Source organism: Impatiens glandulifera, chromosome 1 (genome assembly GCF_907164915.1).
Source record: "Impatiens glandulifera chromosome 1, dImpGla2.1, whole genome shotgun sequence".
NCBI lineage: Eukaryota > Viridiplantae > Streptophyta > Magnoliopsida > Ericales > Balsaminaceae > Impatiens > Impatiens glandulifera.
Genome location: NC_061862.1, coordinates 67,144,377 through 67,166,661, shown reverse-complemented (window position 1 = coordinate 67,166,661; position 22,285 = coordinate 67,144,377). Strand labels below are relative to the sequence as shown.

General features: G+C 34.0%; 1 protein-coding gene and 1 pseudogene across 3 annotated transcripts; both read right to left on the bottom strand.

Moving 5' to 3' along the window:
• Positions 1-8,985: 8,985 nt before the first annotated feature.
• Positions 8,986-12,965, bottom strand: LOC124918780 (carbamoyl-phosphate synthase small chain, chloroplastic-like). 3 transcript variants are annotated; one of them, XM_047458823.1, is made up of 5 exons: positions 12,587-12,965; positions 11,198-11,383; positions 10,556-10,749; positions 10,175-10,381; positions 8,986-9,434 (listed from the first exon to the last, which is right to left on the bottom strand). In XM_047458823.1, the coding sequence occupies exons 3-5, from the start codon at positions 10,698-10,700 to the stop codon at positions 9,256-9,258; spliced, it is 531 nt and encodes a 176-aa protein (XP_047314779.1). In that variant the 5' UTR covers positions 10,701-10,749; positions 11,198-11,383; positions 12,587-12,965; the 3' UTR covers positions 8,986-9,255. The 3 variants fall into 3 exon arrangements, with proteins under 3 accessions (XP_047314779.1, XP_047314781.1, XP_047314780.1); XM_047458825.1 differs by having other exon boundaries at positions 8,986-9,423; XM_047458824.1 differs by having other exon boundaries at positions 8,986-9,309.
• Positions 12,966-13,500: 535 nt separating this feature from the next.
• Positions 13,501-21,378, bottom strand: LOC124918779 (annotated as a pseudogene).
• Positions 21,379-22,285: the final 907 nt, after the last annotated feature.

Here is a 22,285-nt window from a genome sequence, read left to right as displayed (position 1 = left end):
GGCTTGAGGTTCGATGATTTCAACATTGGTTTGTGTGTCAGAAATCTTTTAAAATAAAACATTATTTTTAAAGGATTTCGACAGTACCTGAAAGCTTTTAAAATTAATTATGTAAAAATAATTAATTTTATTCAAATTTTAATAATATGAGGATTTGTTATAATAAAATTACGATTTGATTTAAAATCCAGTTTAAATTAATTAAACATAATTAATTTAAGAAAATATTATTTATTTGAAGATAGTGTTTCCAATTGATTTTAGAAAAATTAATAAAAAGGTGTACGTGTACAAACATACTTTATACCAGAGTTTCATTTTTTGGTTCAAATTTTTGTGATACTCGGGAAAGGGCTTTCACACTTTATCCTCTGTGCTCGTTTATAAAGTTGGCTTTTGAAAATCGATTGTATCACGTTTTAGTTTTAACCGATTATTTTTTCGGTCCTAGTCATGCTTCTATGTTTTAACATTATTTAAAATATTAAAACATCAATATATAAATGTTGGCACCTGTTGTAGATGATAACTAGGGTAGAAATATCTGAAGAATATCAATCATTTTTAAAAACATTAGGGTTTATAAATAAACACCAAACAAGTCATTGATGAAATATTTTGTGCAGATATCCCAAAATTATTTAAAATGCATTTTCTATTTTTTTTGGATTTATAAAAAATGATTTGAAGTCCCAAAATTATACAAATAATTTTGGATTTTGAAAAGTTGAACCAAATAGGCCTTAGGATCAAAGTCCTAAGGTTCGGGTCCAATTTTATTGGTCTGGACTCGGAACACCCCCGGTCTGGGCTCGGGAGCTCTCGGTCTGAGTACCAGAGTCTCTCGGTTGAGGTGCTAAGGACTATCGATCATTGGCTGATCATACCGGTCTAGGTGTAAACACATATCGGTCTTGGACTAGAATGGGGCTAGATTTTTTGGTCGAGGTGTATAAACATCTCGATTTAGAGTTAACTCTAGGATAAGTTCCTCGGCCCTTAGTCTCGGGAGTCTCGGTCATAGTCTGGGATTCTCGGTCCCACGTTTAGACCTCTCGGATGTGGAACCCGGGAGTCTCGGTCCTAGGTCTGAATTCTATTGGTCCTAGGTCAGACCTCTCAGTCTTAGATAAGAATCTTCGGTCGAATTTCTCGGTCGTAGATCAAGAATATTGGTCCTAGGTCTCGGTCCTAACTCAAGAACACCGGTCCTAGGTCTCGGTCTTGGCTTATTTTTATCGGTCCTTGGTCTTTGTTCGAACTAAGGATACTCGGTCGGTTCTCTCAGTCATAGGCTCACAGGCCTCGGTCCTCAAGAACACAATGATTCAGTTATTAAAATTCATTTTTAAGCTCTGATTCTTTGATCTAAGAGTTTGGGTAGCTTCACAAAACTCACGGGAACATGTTAATCATTATCTCAAGATATCAATCGACGTAGATGATGATCAATTTGTTCAAAACAGTTTGTGATTAAAATTTGAATTTTTGATTTGAAAATGTTTTGAAGTGAAAGGAACTATCCAATAAAATTTTTATATCACATATATAATTGATTGGTACCAAAACAATAAAATTGGCTGTTTGTTTTAACAAATACAAGAAATCAAAATTTTAATTTTATTTTGAAAAAATTGATTTTGATCAAACATGATCCAAATAGTTGTCCAACATCATTACAATCATGTTAAGAAGCTTTCTATGATGTGATTCGATCGAAATAACCCAAAAACAGTAAACCCAATTTTTTTATTTTGAAAATTCAAATTTGGGTTTTTGTTTGTTAGATCAATTCATCGATTCTATCATATTCATATAGTTTTTAAATGATCCTATGATCAATATTAAATCATAAAATCACATAAACAACAAGCTTACAATTTTTTATAATTTAAAATATAAATATATCAAATTCAAACTGTGAATATGAATTTAAGGATGATTGGAACCTTACCAAGGATTGGATAACACTCTTTGATCCTTATGGAAGCTTTTTGGATGCACATATCCGAGCATCCAAGCCTTAAACAGAAATTTCGAAAAATCCAAAAACTCCAAGCTTTAATGGCGGATTTCGAATTTCTTCAATTTAAGAGGGTTGTGTTGGGTTTTTTTTGAATGACCTTAGGAGGGTAAATATACTACTTCTAAGTTGGTTGGGAAAACCTAGAGGCTTGAATCAGACAAAATACATTTAATGTATTTTGGTTGTTCTTTAGTCAACTCGCCAAGTAGCCAGTAACGAGGTCTACGGTTGTAGAGAGAATGATCATCATCATATGGTTATCATTCTGGCTTTTGATTCAGTCAAAACCATCAACAAATGGCTGAGTTCAAGGGAAATTTGATAAAATGACCCTAAATAATCGCTTAATTGCATCCGTGGTCACCCAATAATTTGTAATGCTCTGATGACCACTTTATTTTTTTGGACGAAAATACCCTTATCGCGTAATGCGTAGGGAATTCGCGTTTCACTAAGTGAAAATTTTCTTTATATAAATACTCAATTTTTTTATTTCTTAATTTCCTTTCTCTCTCTTCTCTCTCTTCTCTCTCTACTCCTTGTTCTCTCTTAAACGGCGACGGCTGCGAAACACATCATACAGATCGATACCAAAACCCTCGTTCTAATATCATGTGTTCATCATACAGATTTATGTTATTGTTTCCATCATCTTCATTTCAAAACCCTAAATCGATTTATGTTATTATTTCCATTATCTTCATTTCAAATCCTAAATCGATTTATGTTCTTATTTCCATTATCTTCATTTCAAACCCTAAATTGATTTATGTTCTTATTTCCATTATCTTCATTTCAAACCCTAAATCGATTTATGTTTTTATTGTTCATATTGGTTCATATTTTGTTCATCTTATTGTTCATATTGGTTTTCACATTGGTTGTTTATATTGTCGATGATGTTATTTGCAGATAATCTTGTCGATGATTATATGAGTTCCATTTCAGGGAAGATTCACTTTTCGCTAAAGACTTCGCGTCTCGCTAAGAACTTCGCGTCTCGCTAAGTACTTCGCGTTTTGCTAAGGATAATTAATGTCAATTTTTAAAGCTGCAGGTCCAGCCAGTGCAGGAATACTGTAAGTATTAAAGTTCATTTCACTAAATCTGTTTTTGCAATGTACTTTTATTTATTTTATAATCAAAGTATATAAGACATGTTCAAGACAAATAGAAAACTTTGTTTAAAGACAACATAAATGTCTTACTTTTCTATATTCATGGTATAAGCTCTCAAATGATCATATGTCTTGTCCAAATAATTCTAAAGAAAATTTATGTTGTTGTTTTCTAAATTTATTAACAATTTATGTATAGTTAATAGTTTTGTATGACTTATTTGGGGACTTGATTGATATGTTCTTTGGGATTAAAACTTTGGTGGATTAAACTACTTTGAATTATATGTTTATACTTCCAGATTCTCTTTGTACAAAAGCGTCAGGATGCTACTTTTCTACCAGGTTAGTAATTCATTTCTCGAGATGTTATGTCTTTAGTGAGAATCGAATCCGTTTTTGCTACCTTACTAGGTTAAAATGAATTCCATTAGTAAATTACATAATCATGTGAATTTTGTTTTAAAAATTAATTCAATAGAAAAAAAGTATTATGTACATTGAAGAACTTTTGGGGGTAAATTGATGAAGACCTGAATTTAACATATTTGTTGCTTGCCAATTCTTGTGATTGTTAGGGGATCAAACAGTTTTCTTTGCGCTGAATATGATTGTGTTGTTTGGAGTGATTTTAACATTCAGACCGTTTCTAGTCGCCAAGGACCGAAGATATAAATGATGCCCGCAACGAATTATACACCTCCTTTTCTGTATTTATTTTGTATAAAATGTATCAAATAGTAATAGTAGACTTAATGTATAACCAAGTTTTGGATTTGGAAGTTCGAGGTTTCTTTTCTTTTGTCTAATAGAAGTTTGTATTGTTGAATGATAATTATTAGGATAATGCACCAAAGATGTGATTTCGTTGTCTTATCTGGTTTCTTCTAATAATATCCTTATATGTATCTCATGTTGAAAATTATAAGTTTATATAGCACATGTATAATGAAAACTTACTGAAATAAACATTTAAAATTTTCAATAACTTAATTTAGTCTCGTTTTATCTGTAACTTTTGAATATTGTTTAAAATTCGTTGCAGTAACTTTAATAGAAGTTATTAGTTGTTATTGGCGGTTAACTACCAATGGTTACAGGTCGTTTTAACCTTCGATAAGAGCAAAACAACTGCCAAATAAACATAATTAAACTGTAATGCAATCAAACAGTATCTTAAGACACTCCCGACACTTCTGTTTAAATTATTTATGGACAGCGTCTGCATTTTAGTCTAGGCAAGTCACACTCCAACACGATTTTTTGTTGACTACGATATCGGAATTCGTTGTCTTTTGATGAAGATTCTGAACAAACGTGTTTCAACTTTTACAAATCGATCCTAATTTGTATCAAAGAGACTCGCCACCGATTAAGAATAATTTACCCATTAACAACCACAAGTTCTTATATTCAGAACATTAACATCTAATAAATTTTTTAGTTGAATGATGAATAATAGTACTTGAATAATTATTTTAATGAGATATAAGAAACACCACAATTTTGCTATTTCTGTAACATATCAAACACTTTCACATTGCAACAAATACTAATATTTAATTAGATTTTCGTTCTAAAAAAAACTAAAGATTTCAAATGCATGCCTATGTTGAGTAACACAATTAAAATTCTGATCATATTTCAACCATTTCTTCTAAAAAGCTAAATTGTCATTCATATTGCAACCAAATTAACATGTAATAGAGTTATAGAAATTTATTAAGATCCAAAAGAAACACAAAATAGTATACAAAACAGGTAATACAAGTGAATCAAAATAGATAGACACAAACTTTGTCAAGACAAGGAATAATGCTAAAAGTATTCCTTTTCTGCATAAATAATATAAAAATATTAAGCAACTAGAAAAACTAGGTTCCTGAAACAAAGAGACCAAGTCAATCAAAACTCACCATAAAATTCACAAAGACAAAAGGTATCGAAGATAAAAACAAGTTAAAAGTTTCTCATAACGATCATTTTTTTAAAACAGTCTAATTTTCAAATTATCCTTTAAAAGATTAGGTGATTGCTATAACCAATTAACTACTAGAACAGATTATCTTTTCTTTTTTCCACCTTTCCCAGATTTGGAAGGTGCTGCGCTTGAGGTTGATGTTGATGGCTCCTCTTTCTTAGTTCTCCATGGGTATCTACGCACCAAATCTGCCACATGGATCATCATCTCTTTTCCTGGAAGTTATCGTCAATAAATCTTATCATTAATTAGACATTGAATTACAAAATCACTTTTACATCTACACAAACAAGAATATCAATGAAACCATCATAAGCGAGTTATTAGCTGGTGTGAATGATGGGCCACAACAATTTTTTTTTTATTTTCCTAAATGGTCAAACAGGCCCCATTTGGCTTATGGATCCGTTTCAGAGAGAAATGTTTGAAAACTAAAATTAGTCAAAGATAGATTCATAAAATTAGATTCATATATAAACCATAAGTATTTTTAAATGGGGCATTAGCCTAATAATATATAAACTGCATCAACTTTTGAAATAAGTTCAATTTTGTTAAATAAGAAAAAAGCAACATAAAGGTGACAAAGACAGTAAAATCAAAGAGAAAAAAGGGGCATATTTGTAAACTGTGTATGTTATTGAATGTTAAAACCGATAAACCGACTGATCTTATAACTGATCAAACCGAACCAATGTTCACCTGCCAACCAATTGTTGAAGCTTTTGGAAAACCGACACCAACGGTTTCCAATTGTAAGTTTGGCGTGAAATGAGATTGTGATTGAGACAAAATAAGAGTTTTCAAATAGGCTGCTAATATTAGGAGAAGAACGTGTCAATTTATTTTTTTATTCTTGATTGAATGTCACCACAACTTTAGAAAATGAATGTTCTCTTCAATTGTTATTGCAAGCAAAAAAATAATAATTTGTTTTCTTCAATTGATAAAAACATGAAACATTGCACTACACAAGTCATTCCTAATTCAAAGTTTAAATCTCAAAGTTAGCAAGAACGTCACCAGCTTCTAGTGACCTCAATCTATAAAAGTCTTCTTAGGATGCAGCAACTTCAAAGAAACTCATAAATCAAATGCCAGTGTGAAGCGACGAAGAGATGACTAAATTAATTAATTTCATGTTCTAGGTTTCAAATAATGCTATAATTTTAACTGAAGCAACTTCTAAATAGAAAACATGAATGAATGAATGGATAAATAATACTATTTGAAGTGAAAAGGGAAGTCCTTCGCGTAACGTGAAGTCCTTCGCGTAACGCGAATGGAAGTCCCATCGGGAAACATAAACGAATCAGAGCATCATGGTGGTGTAAATAAACAACAAACATATCAGTTGCCACAGTGCTCATGCTCGTCGTGCTCATTGTCGCCATCGCCGTTTAGGGTTAGAGAGAAGGAGGAGAAGAGCGGGAAGAAAGAGAAGGAGAAGAAGAGAAATGAAAAAAATATGCCAAAGTTATATTAATTAGTAATGTTATTCTGGACTTTTCACATTTTTTCACTTCGCATTACGCGATAAGGGTATTTTCGTCTAAAAAAAATAAAGTGGTCACTAGAGTAATAAAAATTATGGGGTGACCACGGATGCTAATAAATGACTTATTATGGTCATTCCGTCAAATTTCCCAAAAAGAATAGATGTGGGAAGTGCCGTGTTGTGTTTGGTTAGAATTATATAATCATTCTCTTTCTCTTTATTATAATGTTTGAATATATCAGTGATAAATTATTATTATTATTATATTTTGTAACTAAAATTATTATAATTCTTTTTTTTTTGTTAAATATAAAATATTATTATTTTTAGCATTTGAAAATAATCTTTATCACTTTATTTTTTTTAATATTTATAAATTGAACACTTAATAGTCTATATATATTTTAAAAATATTACCATTATTTATGCCTTCTTAATCTGTATATCTATAAATAAGAACTTTATTTGTCGAAACAATAAAACCCTAATAAAAGATTGAGTCTCGACTCTCGCCGCCTTCATTTCATTCTGTCGTCCGAGAGTGCTTTCTCTCTATCGATTCGGTCCCTAGGCAAATCCCAGTCTTTTGTGTGGACGATGCTTTTGTTGATTGTCTCAATAAGAAAAGTTATTCCTCTTACTAAGTCCCCTTATGTGAGTAAACTCTGAGGATGGAGTTAGAGAGAGTTCGAATTCGATCAGAGAACCATTTTGTTTTGTGATTGTCACATTGATCACAAGGCACTTTCATTGGCTATTCGACATTTTCAATTCTAAACGATTGATCAAATTGGAATTTGGCTTCAGTGTGGAATCCCAAATTTTAATTTACGTGGAAATCTTAGTTGCAGATTCACGTGGACAAATCTTTTTTCCACAATATTTATCCCAAAATGGAAGAACCCCAAATAAAAGTATTGTTTCTTCACGAATAAAGGTTAATTTTCTATATTTTAGCATTGTTAATTTTTATCATCAATCAAACTTGTGTGATAATATTTAAAAATATTATTTCAATTCTCTTTATAGTAGATTAGTGTGAATCACATTTAAAACTATGAGTGTTTCCTTATAAAATCTATAGATTTGTGTATTCACCAATTGTTCTTGTTATGCCTTTACATATGAAATTGTATCTCCAATATAGTCTACATAGTTATAATCATGATTACTTTTATTTTTTTAATAATTAGGTCTCAAGTTTGACTCCCATTTAATGTACTCAAAATCGACGGTCCTGAAAGATTGAAGGATTCAACGCCTCAAAAATTTTGATCGTCAATATAAACTCCCGCCTTATGAAAATGGTAACAAAAAGTATTTTTATTTATAATACTGTTTTTTGTTATTTGTTTACATTAGTCTATTATTATTATTATTATTATTATTATTATTATTATACATTACAAGGGTATAAAATTATTAATATTTTTTATTGTTTTTAATATTAGATTCCAAGTTTGATTCGCATTGAAAAACACTTTGAAGATTTCGACAAATTTTTTACTACTCATCTACCTGCTCTACAAGACCGGATGAATCTCCAAGACACTCTTCTTGCAGGGGAATAGGGGATATAAAAGTAGAGTAGAGAGTAAATGTAAAATTAGTAAATAAACATAGATGATGGTTTTAGTCTTGTACATATCAAATTTCTCTATAACCCTAATTCTCTTGTCTCTTGAGAAGTGATTCATGATCAACACTAAATTCACAATGATTCAAAGAATATCCTTGAGAAGTGTATTATTTTAGTTGATAATTATGTAAATGTATTTATTTTCAGTTCATTTTCTTTGATTGGTTAAGGATGCAATATTCAAAAACAAGAATGAAACATATAAAGAAAAATGAATAAACTTGTATTAGTGAAAGTTGGTACTAACAGATTAAGTTATAGAAATATACAAGAAAAATTTGCATGAGAAATGACCAAATTTATTAAAAGAACATATGATTATAATCATCCTCCTACATTTTAAAAGTTAAATAAACGGTTAGAAACTAACTACTAATTGCTACTCACTAAAGGATAAAGAATAAAAAGTTATACATATCCTTGTACAATAATAAATTAATAAAATATAAACATATTTTTCTTAAGATCCTTCTATAAAATTAGTAACACTTGTATCAATTTATATTTGGATGTGCGCCGGGTCAAGGTCAATCAATCTGGTCTCTGTCTGGTAGTAGGTCGCCAAAGAAGGAAGTGAGAGCCCCGAGTTCGTTGGAGCTCAATGGTGATGTGAAAGCGATCAAGGTTCTCAGAACTTTAATTCTAAGCGCTCCTAGCTCAGAAACCACACAAAGACAAACACATGGAGGCCCAGTCCAACTCATAAATCATAGACTAACCAAAGAAAGAACATGAGAATTAGCAACATTCCGTAGAGTGCTTGATCAACACAAACACTTAACAAATCTCACAGTTTCTCAAAAGCATGTCTGCAATTTATTATTGAGTATTGCAATACTCTATATTTACAATTTCATTCTGGGTAAGTTCACGAAAAAAAATAAAATCTGGCATCTATATGTTTGATTCGTCCATACATGAAAGGATTTGTTTGATAGCTTGATTGTTAAATTATTGTCACATAATACCGCGGTAACACAACAAGAGCATGATTTACTTCCTTAAATCCTTCTTAACCATATAGCTTCTTACAAAAACATGATGCAGCTGCAATGAATTCAACTTCTTCAGTGGAGGATAAAGACACTTTAAGACCAAGATACTACTCTCCATAACAGACCATAAAAGATATCCACAAGTTCTTTTCCTATCATTGAGGTCCTGCAAAATCACTATACTGAGGCACATAGAAATAATTTGATTTAGAGATTTTTTTTTCAATTATATTATTTTTTTAATTATTTAATTAATTAAAATATTTTTAAAATTTGAATTTTAAATATCAAATAACATTATAATAATTCACCCATTAAAACTAAAATAACTTATTTTTCATCAAATAAAATAAAAAACTTAAAATAATCAAAATTAAAAATTTTAAAAGTAAAGTAACATTATAATAATTAAACCCAATAAAACTATAACAACTTATTTTTCATCAAATAAAATTTTAATAAAAAATTATTAAAAATCTTAAAATAACCAAAATTAAATAAACTATATGAGTAACTCTTAAAAAGAAATTAAAAATAATACTCGATATATTAAGATGAATAATAAAACATATATTCACCATATTGTAAACTATTTGGAATTTATTGGAAGAATCTTATTTTATCTCAATAATTTAATCCAAGCAACCCCTTATCTATTATTGCTCAAACCATTAACCAAAATATCAAATTACCCTTACTTTAAATTTTTTTATAACATTTTAAAAAATATTAATACAAAATTTTATTCATTTATCAAAACAGTCCTCTTTTTCATCATAAAAGGTTCTTTCAAAAAACAAAATTGGTTTTGTTTATAAAAAAAAAAACTATATGAAACAAGCTCTTAATCTTCTATGATCATGAAAAACAATGGAGACATCTTTATTAACATTTTGATTAAGAAACAAAATCTTTACCTACTATATTCCAATGCTGAGACATCTCCAAAAGTTGTTCATCCGATTTATCATTTTCAGTGCTTAACACGCCTATAAGACTTCCATCTTGTCTCAGTCTATGTGTTATGGCACGTGTATTGAATACTACTTCACCAACTTGGATTCCTTTACCATCTTCAAGAACAAGCCTCGCATCAGCCGTCTTCCATGGCTTTTCAGTCAACCCTACGAACATTAATACATAAAACTCTCATCATTTAACTTACTTAGGCCAATTTCCTAGAGACATGTTATCTAGTTAGGAAATTTTCAATAAGAAGAAAAGTAAGGCAATATTACTCATGCAATTGGGAAAATAAGGCATTTCTATAACATAGCTCTGAGAAAATGGAGCCTTACCAACAGATAAACCGTCCATGGGGAGTGAAGGAGAAGAAGAGCATCTGATTGTAAATATCCAGCCGTTCCTTGACGTAAAATGGAAGCAAGCACGTTTCGGTAGGACAAAGCTTGTCAGAGAGATATCCATTGATGCAGCGGCCATTCCTTCTCTATCGGGTTTGCAGTTACAGTGGCCACTGATGAATGTAGTACTGGTACAAGGGACAAGGCTTTGATTTGATAAACTACCAATCACCGTATGTCTCAAAAAACATTGAAAGTGTCTAATTTACGACCAATCAGTACACACACTTACAATAGAGCTAATTCTGTTATTGGTTAAGAAAATTGACTCAAATTCTGCTTTTAACAAAAATACATTTTCCAAAGACATGATTATTCTTAACCTTTAGCTTCAGAGATAACCAACGTATTACTTTTTAAGCTGGAACGCAAATGATGGAGTGGTTTCATTTGTTTCCTCTTTTTCCATTTTCCAATACTTGCATTCAGGTAAATGTTTCACTAAATAACACATCACTGCCTACGATGTACTAGGATATTACGTTTTTATCTTATGTATACCCAAACTGCTCAAGCTATAAATCATCTCTACATTACAACATCAGAACATAAGTTTATAAGAAGAAACAAAGGGACCTGAAAGGTGAGGCTAGACGGATTCTTAAAACCGCGCTTTGGCAGACGCTGCCTGAGAGGAGTTTGGCCACCTTCAAACCCAAATTTCATTGTCCCTCTCGCTTTCTGACCCTTATGACCTCTTCCAGCAGTCTTCCCCTTTCCCGACCCTTACGTGTCTTCTGCTTTGTCGCTCCTTTATTATCTCTCAGATCATTCAGAGCCAAATTTGAAGAATTAGTAGCATAGAGTAATTTTTTGTTTCATTCAATTAATAAGGAAACCTAATCCCATCTCATAAACCTAGAGTATGACAAAATAGCATAGTTTTAGTCTCCAAATCCATAAGGATAACTATAGTAAAAAAAATTGTGCACAAAGATTTGAGCTAATTGCATCACAAGGTTCATTAAATTTGTCCTGGTAGTAGTTTTTTACCTCATTGAGCTACAAATCCATCTAATTATCTCCGCAAAAAATATCCCTTCCAACTAGTTAAAACCAATCACCATCAGGATTTTAAGGTGTTATATATTAAGCATGTCAATAACCGAACTACACTTGAAGTAACTGGAAACTGAAAAATCGATTTAATTTGTTATTTAAAGAGTTGCCTACTCAATACATGTCCAATCTAGTAGGAATCTTCTATAGATATTTCCAAATGGCTGTCAAGTGTAATTGATTCATATTTTGGAGCAGAGCAAATAGTTCCCAAATAAACACACCAAGCCATTTGACTACAAATTTCCAGATGCTCCAAACTATTGAAATGGGTTTGAAGTGGGTTATTTGATATTATTTCCAAATAACACGCTATCCAAACAACAATCACTTCTTGAATCATTCAAATCATCACCCAAATGCCATCCATCTTATTTATTTTTCATTGCGACTTAAAAAGCCTGGTTATTTGGATAGATGATCAAACAAGGCTATTAAGAAATAATTATAAACATAAGGTTGTTTTTCCTTTCTACTTATAAATATAGTAGCATTAGTCATCTATTTTCCAATACCCAACTTAACAAATAAACATCAAAAGATCATCACACGTGAAAACTGCTCAAACTACAATAGCAATTAGATTATCAATTGCATCAATTAGTATGAAGAATCTTTTTGAAATTAGTTTAGGACATTTTGAGCAATCGACTTAAACATATGACTAACTACACGCATATATCAAACAACATGAAGAGTCACAAATCATATTACTAAATCAACCAATAACTAATTGAAATTTCATCTTGTAACAAACATGCTCAAGATCTGAGAGTTTTAGCATTAAATTGCGTATTGCAGCAATAGTCAATAATGCAACTAAGAATCATTCATACAAGTATTTAAAATCAACATAGAAGTGTTTGATTGAAGTTGCATGAAAAATATGTGACATTGCCATCTTACTTTGCTGCAGGGAAAGGATGAGCAGTCAGTACTTGAAGGAGAAGAGAGCGGCTAGGGTTGTGAGTCGGAACTTGAAGGAGAAGAAAGTATAAATGTAACTGCATTCATTCATTTATTGAAATTGAAGAAGAATAACAAATTCATTTCTGCAAGCTTGAACCTGAGTCCTCTAGAAAGTATAAATGGAACTCCAAGCTTGAACCTGAGTCCTCTAGAGAAGGATATGCCGAAGCAAAAATGACTAGCCAAGGATGAATTTCAACACCCCCATTCTTAGGCACTAAATTGAAGTTCAAGGGCTTCTCATTTATAGTCGCGCTTACAAAGTAACAGTTACCTATAAAGACATGTGTCCAGACGAGCAGCGAAACAGAGCTCCTTGCCCCGTATTTTAAAGAAGGTTATAAATATGAGAAATAGTTTTTAGAATAGTTGTAAATATGATAAATGAATGGAAGTAGTAAAGATTCAAATTATTCCTGAGAAATTTTACAGCTTATTCTTTCCAACCAAAACATATAACTGAATAAGTTTCATTTTAAGGGGAAATTAGGTTATTCTGTTATTAACAGTTTTTCCATCTTTTTTACCTATCTACATATGTTATTTTGTAAAAAAAACAAAAACCAAAATTATCAAGAAGTAATATGAACATGATTTATAAAATAATCTGATCATAAATATCATCTCTATACTAAATAAATCAAAAAATTAGAATACAATTTAAATCAAGATTTCAAAAACAATTTATATATCAAACAAAACGTTACAAATCACATAACTATCTAAATCTTATAGCAAACAAAAAATAAATCAATTTAATTTTGACAATTAAGAAGATTGGAACAAGATAACCGATTAAGAAGCCAGTAATACTTCATATTGAGCAGTAATTGAAGTAGACAACAATAGTATGAGCTCTTTCAAACCAATTCCAATATTTTTCTGAAAAAAACAATTCCAGTATTTTAAATGTTTAACTGCAGCCAAAAATAAATCCAGTATTGAAACAACAGACAAGTCTAGATCTCTACTCCAAAAAAAACACAAAAATTTTGGACAAGACATAAAACAGCCAAACAGTTTAGAATAAAAGAACACTTCATTTCTTTTTACTCTTTCCAGAAGAGGATGGGATTTTACCATAAGCCATAAGCCTAGACCGCGATAGCTTAAGTTCAGCTTGCCTCTTCCTTTTCCTGCTCCGACTTGACTGCTTGCTCTCACCACCACCATCGTTACCTTCTTCCAAGACAGGTGATTTCCCCTTATCGTCTTTCTGATTCTTCTTATTGTTGTATTTATGGTCGTTCAATCCCGCGCCTTCTAGAAGAAGCATCCTATTCCTCTGTTTTTGTTGGTATCGTTTTTCACGTGGTACCTTCCATTCTTTTTCCACGTAAGGAGCAAGTTTCTTAAGAGAAACATATTGATTCAACTCGTTATCGTCAAGCATTAAGATTTCTTCTACAGTTAAACCGTATCGTTTCGAACCTACTTCTTTGTACTTGAATCTTGTCTTCAAGTCTCCAATCGTATCTTCGTAGTCTAACTTATAATACTCATCCAATTCCTTGTCTAGAATCTCCTTCTCAGCTGTTGATAACACCTTTCCCCTTTGTTGCTTCTCATTATCATCTGAATCCGAATCAGAATCAGAATCAGAATCAGAATTTACTTCTCCTTTTGCGTTTGATATTAAATATCTCTCTTGAGTGGCTAAGAACCCATTTCCTGATTCGCTCCAACCTTTCTGGAGTCCAAGCAATTCATCCTCTTTATCGAAATCTGGTTTCTCCAATTTTTCAACACCGTCCTTTTCGTCATCGCTCTCAAAATTAGGGTTAGCATCGACTGCATCGTAGTATTCGTCGTTGAAATCTTCTCTCATCTTTCGATCGTACTCGTCAGGATCAAACTCGTTTTCTAGATCGTCAACATCCAACGGACAAAACCCCTCTTTCACTATACCCGATGTTTCCCTGATCTTCTCAAGCTTCTCTTTCATTTCTTTTTTCTTCAAATTCTTAAGGTGTTTCAACTCTTCCTTTCTCTTGAATTCTGCTTGTGCTAACCTCTCCTCTTTCCGTTCCCTTTGAGTTTTTCGAGCATTCGTTTTCTTCCTCACGGAACCCTCGATGACCCTCGAGTGTCCTAATATTCTATCGCCCGCGCTTTCTTCGTGCCGGAAGTTGTATCCGATCTCGTACTTCTCTTGCTAGTTAATTACCTCTTCATCCTCAGAAAAATCGAGTAAGTCTTCGTTCGCTGGCTTATTATCATCTTTCTCATCACCAATCCAAAACCTGTTTTTTATATACTCCTTGAGAAACTTATCATCCTCATCTAGATTATCGTCGACACCAAAAGCCTCGTCGCATAGAACTTGAATATCTTGGTCATTTTCGTTATCGATTTCCTCCTTTCCCCTTTTTTTCTCCGTCAAGAGTTCTCCATCACCATCAGCAACACAGAAAGCTGCATTTGCCTCGTCGATAAATGCTCGCCTCATATCCTCCAACTCCTCAGATTGGCTCTTGATCACCGATCCCATATTCTCTTCAATAACATCATCAAACTCAGGTCCCTCCTCAATCAAGTGTTTTGCAGTCACATCTTTCAAGTACATTGGTTTTACGCTTTTGCCCCTCCTCCCCTCCTCTTTGTTTTCTTCTTCGTCATCGTCCTCTTCATCTTCGGACTCGAAAAGCTTAACCTCTTTGTCTTTTGAGAGATCCCCTTTCTTTGCTTTAATCAAAGCATTCAAGAACTCCAAATCCTTCTTCGGGTCAACCAAGTGAGAATCATCATATTCATCTTCTGATGATTCATCAGAGGATTCATTAATAATTCCTTTCTTCTTAAGCTCATCTAACTTTTGCAGATCCTCCCTCTTCTTGTTGTGTTCAAATCGACGGGCGTACTCTTTGTCGATCTCAATCTTTGATATATCCTCCTCAAAACTGTCACCGCCATCAAAGAGCTTCATCGCCAAATTTTGCTACACCAGGAAATGAAAACCTTCAAGATCTATGACAAAGTTAATGAAAGAGTGAGATACTTAATAACAGATCAAGCTGCAATGAGATTAGCAAAAAGAAGACAATAACAGTCTTATGAGCCAACAAAACAAAAATATAGAATTGGAGAGACAAGTTAAAAAAAACAATCAGTTCCAATTGAAGATATTACGAAATTATTGGGTAAGTGACATATGATGCTAAAAGAATCTGATTGCCAATTTTCTTCATTTAACCCAAATAAATCAACTTATTCATCAAAACTATATTTTTTTTATTTTTGAATTAGAAAAGTATGTTACATATTTTTGCAAAAATCTCCATATTAAACAAGCTCCTAGCTTTCATAGATTCCAACTCATTGTACATCCCAATCCAACCTTTTTTAGGGTTGATTTTTTTTAAATAGTCCGGGTGTAAAGACTCAAATCTTTCTTTGTTTCATTCAGTCAATCAATAAGGAAACCTAGTCCCATCTGATAAACCAATGACTACTTCCAAGTTCCAACTTATATCCTCTCAAAGCCAACTCAAGACAAGTTAAGTCATCAATTAATATTTCTACTCCATGTTGAATAAACTTTAACTAATAAGGTATTTAGTTTTTGATGTTTAATAATCCTAGAGTAATAACTAGGGGTGAGTGGGATAACCAAGAGATTTGGGTGGGAGCTATTTAATATGCAGAATAATTTTGTTTTGTAATTTGAAGAGTCAAGCATATGAAGAGTCTATGCTTTCCTATAAAGAGTTGTAAAAATCTATTTGAGATAATAAGAAAGATATATTTTGGCATCTTGTTATCAACAAATTGGTATCAGAGCTATTGTGTGTGAGGTGAGCGTGAGAAAACCTGTTAGTCTCAAAAGAGAAAGCCGCGGTGTGCGCTGGCCGAGAGAGAAAAACAAGAGCGACCGAGAGCCTTGTGAGGTGTGTGTGTTGAGTTTAAACACTTGAGAGGAATGGCAGGTCTAACCAATGGCATCCCGCTACCCAAGTTGACAAAAGGCGTCAACTACGACAACTGGAAGGTGCAGATGAAGGCCCTTTTCGGTTCCCAAGATAACTGGGATGTGGTCGAGACTGGGTATGAGGAACCGGAGAACACAGATGGGTATTCAAATGCCCAGTTGAACGCGTTGAAGGTCGTTCGAGCTAAAGATAGGGCGGCTCTATATCTACTATACCGATCTGTCGACGAATCTGGTTTTGAGAAGATAGCTGACGCAAAATCTTCCAAAGTGGCATGGGATACACTCGAAATAACAAACAAAGGAGACGAACGGGTGAAGCAAGTCCGACTTCAAACCTTAAGGGGCGATCTGGAAAACATGAGGATGAAAGAGTCTGAAAGCGTATCTGAGTTCATTACTCGAGTGGAGACCGTGGTGAACAAACTAAATCGGAATGGTGAGAGTCTTTCATCAAACCGAGTTGTTGAAAAGATTCTGAGGTCATTGACAGATAGTTTCAAAAATATTGTGTGCGCAATAGAGGAATCTAAGGATCTATCAACGCTCACCATTGAAGAGCTTGCTGGGTCCTTGGAAGCGCATGAGCAGAGAAGGAAAAATAAGAAGGGGGAGTCTCTTGAACAGGCTCTCCAGGCGAAGGCGACAATAAAAGAGGAGAAGGTGTTTTATGCTCAGAGTACCAGAGGCAGAGGAAGAGGCAGAAGCCTAGGTGGTAGAGGAAGAGGTGGACGAGGAAGTGAGCAAGTCGGCCAACAGAACTGGCATGGCAGAGGTCAAGCTCGGGGTGGCCGAACAAACACAAATAATAATATTGAGTGTTATAACTGTGGAAAGAATGGACATGTTTCCAAGGATTGTTACTCGATAAAATGTTACAATTGCGGAAAGCTGGGGCATATTTCCAAAGATTGTAGATCCGAGAAGAAAAAGGAGGAACTAACAAACTTTTTTGCTGAGAAAGAAGATGAAGGGTTGTTGCTGGTGACAAAAATTCCAGAAACTGAGATCAAACCAAGTTGTTCTGATAACTCATTTTGGTACTTGGATACTGGGGCAAGTAACCACATGTGCGGCGACGAGAGCTTATTCAAAATACTCTCAAAGGTGGAGTCCGAATCCATTTCTTTCGGCGATGCTTCAAAAGTAGCCGTCAAAGGTCGAGGAACGATCAGGTATCAGCAGAAAAATGGGGGAATCGGAGAAATCAGAGATGTTTACTACGTACCTGATCTCAAAAGCAACATACTGAGCATGGGACAGTTGATGGAGAAAGGGTACTCGGCTATAATGAAGGACCGAGAAATGCAACTGAAGAATAAACTTGGGAGACTCATTGCCCAGGTAGAAATGAAGAAAAACCGTATGTACAAACTTGAGCTTAAAATAGTTCAAGATAAATGTATGCAACTTGATCTAGAGGATGAGGCCATGAAGTGGCATTATCGGTTCGGTCATCTTCACTTCGGAGGGTTGAACGAGCTGGTGAAAAAGGAGATGGTGCTTGGACTGCCTAACATTATATTCGAAAAGAGGTTCTGTGAAGAATGTGTGATCGGGAAACAAGCGAGGACTTCTTTCCCAAGCAGTTCTGAATACAGAGCAAAGGAGCAACTCAGACTGATTCACACAGATTTATGTGGGCCAATAACTCCAGAATCATTTAGTGGTAAAAGATACTTCATTTCTTTAATTGATGATTTTTCGAGAAAGACGTGGGTTTATTTTCTGAAGGAGAAGTCAGAAGTGTTTGAAAACTTCAAGAAATTTAAAGTGATGGTAGAGAAAGAAACAAACAAAGTTATCAAAGCAGTTCGATCTGACAGAGGAGGTGAGTTCACTTCTAACGAGTTCAACAAATACTGCGAAGAACATGGAATCAAGCGTTTCTTGACTGCTCCATATTCTCCGCAGCAAAACGGTGTAGCAGAACGAAAGAATCGAACTATACTCGATATGGTTCGATCTATGTTGAAAGGAAAGAATATGCCGAAACAATTTTGGGCAGAGGCAGTGCAGTGCGCAGTTTATGTGCAAAATAGATGTCCACATGCTAAGCTAGGAGAGAAGACACCTCAAGAGATTTGGAGTGGTATGAAGCCGAGTGTCTTTCATCTCAAGGTATTCGGTAGTGTGGCCTATGGGCAAGTACCAAGTCAGCATAGGACAAAGTTAGAAGATCGAAGCAAGAAGAACATATTTATCGGGTATGATGAAAAATCTAAGGCATATAAATTGTTTGATCCTATTAATAAGAAATTGGTGGTGAGTCGAGATGTTCACGTGGAGGAATCAGTGACATGGAACTGGAGTAACCCGATTGAGGAAGAAACTAGTTCAGAGGCTGTTATGCCTCCGATATCAACAACCACCGAGCTTTCAGAAGATGAATCTGAGCCTCTACAGCCCAGAATGAGAAGTCTACGGGAGATATATGACACTACAAATGAAGTCCACATTGTATGTCTTCTCGCCGACTCAGAAGATTTGAATTTTGAGAAAGCTGTACAAGACGAGAAATGGAGATCGGCTATGGATGAAGAAATTGGGGCAATTGAACGCAATAAAACCTGGGAGCTAACCGACCTTCCTGAAGGAACTCGACCCATTGGAGTAAAATGGGTGTACAAAAAAAAGGTGAATGTCGAAGGAGAGGTTGAGCGTTATAAGGCTCGACTTGTGGTGAAGGGCTATAGACAAAAGGAGGGAATCGATTATGATGAAGTTTTTGCTCCTGTCACGAGAATGGAGTCAATCCGACTTCTGATCTCGTTAGCTGCTCAAAACCAATGGCCAATTCTACAGATGGATGTGAAATCAGCATTTCTAAATGGAGTGTTGAAGGAGGAAGTGTACGTCGAGCAACCACTTGGGTATATGAAGAGAGGTGATGAGAAGAAGGTGCTGAGATTGAGAAAAGCCCTCTATGGGCTGAAGCAGGCTCCTCGTGCTTGGAATGAGAGAATTGACGAGTATTTCAAGAAAAATGGGTACCAGCAATGTCCGTACGAGCATGCCTTGTACACAAAGAAATCAGAAAATGATATGATGGTAGTCGCTCTCTATGTCGACGACCTCATATTCACCGGAAGCAACACAAAATTGATTGAGGAGTTCAAGGAGGTAATGAAGAAGGAGTTCGAGATGACAGACTTAGGTTTGATGAAATATTTTCTTGGCCTAGAAGTGAAGCAGTCAGAGGAAGGGATTTTTATATCCCAAGAGAGGTATGCGCTTGAAATTTTAAAGAAGTTTAAAATGGAGGACTGCAACCCAGTTTCAACTCCAATGGAACCAGGCACTAAACTCTCAAAGTTTGATGGAGGAGAACGGGCTGATGCTGGGAGATATCGAAGCTTAATCGAAAGTCTAAGGTATCTTACAAGCACGAGACCCGACCTAATGTTGAGTGTTGGGATAACAAGCAGATTCATGGAGGATCCAAGCTATACACATTGGAAGGCCTTGAAGAGAATTCTGAGATATGTTCGAGGAACTCTTTCACTTTGTATCTTTTATTCAAAATCAGATAACTACCGATTAGTGGGTTACTCTGATAGTGATTGGTGTGGTGATGTTGATGACCGGAAAAGTACTTCGGGTTATGTATTCCTACTCGGAAATTCAGCTTTTACTTGGTTGTCAAAGAAGCAGCCTATTGTAACTTTGTCGACCTGCGAGGCAGAGTATGTGGCGGCCTCTTGGAGTGTGTGTCATGCAGTATGGCTTTCAAATTTACTAAAGCATTTGGGAGTGATCCGAGACGAAGGGACTGTGATTCGAGTTGATAACAAGTCGGCGATCGAGTTGGCAAAGAATCCAGTTAATCACGGAAGGAGCAAGCACATTGACGTCCGATTTCATTTCATTCGAGAACAAGTCAAAGAAGGAAATGTTGAGTTAGAGCATGTTGAAAGTCGAGCTCAAGCCGCTGACATATTCACCAAGCCATTACCGACCACACTGCTGGAGAGTTGTAAAAGGCTGATTGGAATGAGAGATGAGAAGAATATTTAAGTTTAAGGGGGAAATTTGTTGAATAAACTTTAACTAATAAGGTATTTAGTTTTTGATGTTTAATAATCCTAGAGTAATAACTAGGGGTGAGTGGGATAACCAAGAGATTTGGGTGGGAGCTATTTAATATGCAGAATAATTTTGTTTTGTAATTTGAAGAGTCAAGCATATGAAGAGTCTATGCTTTCCTATAAAGAGTTGTAAAAATCTATTTGAGATAATAAGAAAGATATATTTTGGCATCTTGTTATCAACACTCCATTCTCATATCATTTTCAAATCAATCCTGGAGGTTAAACAAGCTACATGAATATACTAAGTATTGCAATCAAGTTATCAACATAGGTTAAACAATATGATTCAAAAGACAACTCACAATCACTTCAAGGAACTATCATTCAATTGAATTAAATTATATCACAGTAAATTAAATTCCACTCGGTACATTTAGGTCACGGTGTTTCAAAGGAAGATGAACAAAGTTTCAGTTTATAAATGCTTCCATAAACAAAGCTCGTTATGTCAGTTAAAAATCATCAACAGAATGCTCATCAGGATAAAAATAGAGCACAAATCATTCAACTAGATAGTCTAGATTCAAATCCATCCTAATCGCATTCAAATCGAAATCATACCTGATGCAAAAGTAGAAATTGGGCTAAATGATGAGATACTTAAATGATGAGATCCTGCTTGATTATCGTCGTACAAAACTGAAGCACGTCTCTGCCAACGGGTTCAACTGGACTGCCGTTTCTAGAAACATCCCAAAAAAGAATCCATTGGTGAAATTAGCCCTCGCCTTAGGTTACCAATTCCCCCTAAGGGCTTGTTTGAACTGCAACATGCTCCCCTATTTTTTTCATTTTCAAATGAACCTCTGAACTTTCTATCGTTTTAAAATAGTCCCTGTAGTAGACTGCAAGTTATTATCCTACATATTTTGATTTTCATGGACATTCAAAAATCTATACAAATTTTTTTATATTTTTTTAACTTTTTCCAAAAATAATAAAGACTTACTTCGTTTGAAAAAATATTTATTAAGATTTTAAATTAATTTTTATTTATTTGACTTTATTTTTAAATAATTAATTTAATATCGGATTTACATGAATAATAATCTTTATCACTTTTTTCTAAAAATATTTGTAAATTGAACGCTAAATAATCTATATATTTTTTAACAATATTACCATTATTTATTTATGTAATCTTAATAATTTATTCTACACATCTATAAATAAGAACTTGGTCTGTCGAAACAAAGAAACCCTAATACAATATTGAGTCTCGCCGCGTTCATTTCATCTCTTCATTCCGCCGTCTGCGAGTGCTTTCTTTCTTTCGATTCAGTCCCTAGGCAAATCCAGTCTTTTTGTGTGGATGATTCTTTTGTTGATCGTCTCGATAAGAAAGTCATTCCTCTTGCGATGGAGTTAGAGAGTGCTCAAATTCGACCAAAAGAACCATTTCGCTTTGTGTTCGTCACATTGATCACGAGGCGCTTTCATTGGCTATTCGAGTCTTTCAATTCTGAACAATTGATCAAATTGAGATCTAACTCGAGTGTGGAATCTCAAATTCTTATTTTGCGTGGATATCTTAGCTGTAGATCCTCTTGGAAAAATCTTTTTTCCACAGTTTTATCACAAAATAGAAGAACTCCAAATAAAAATAGTGTTTCTCGC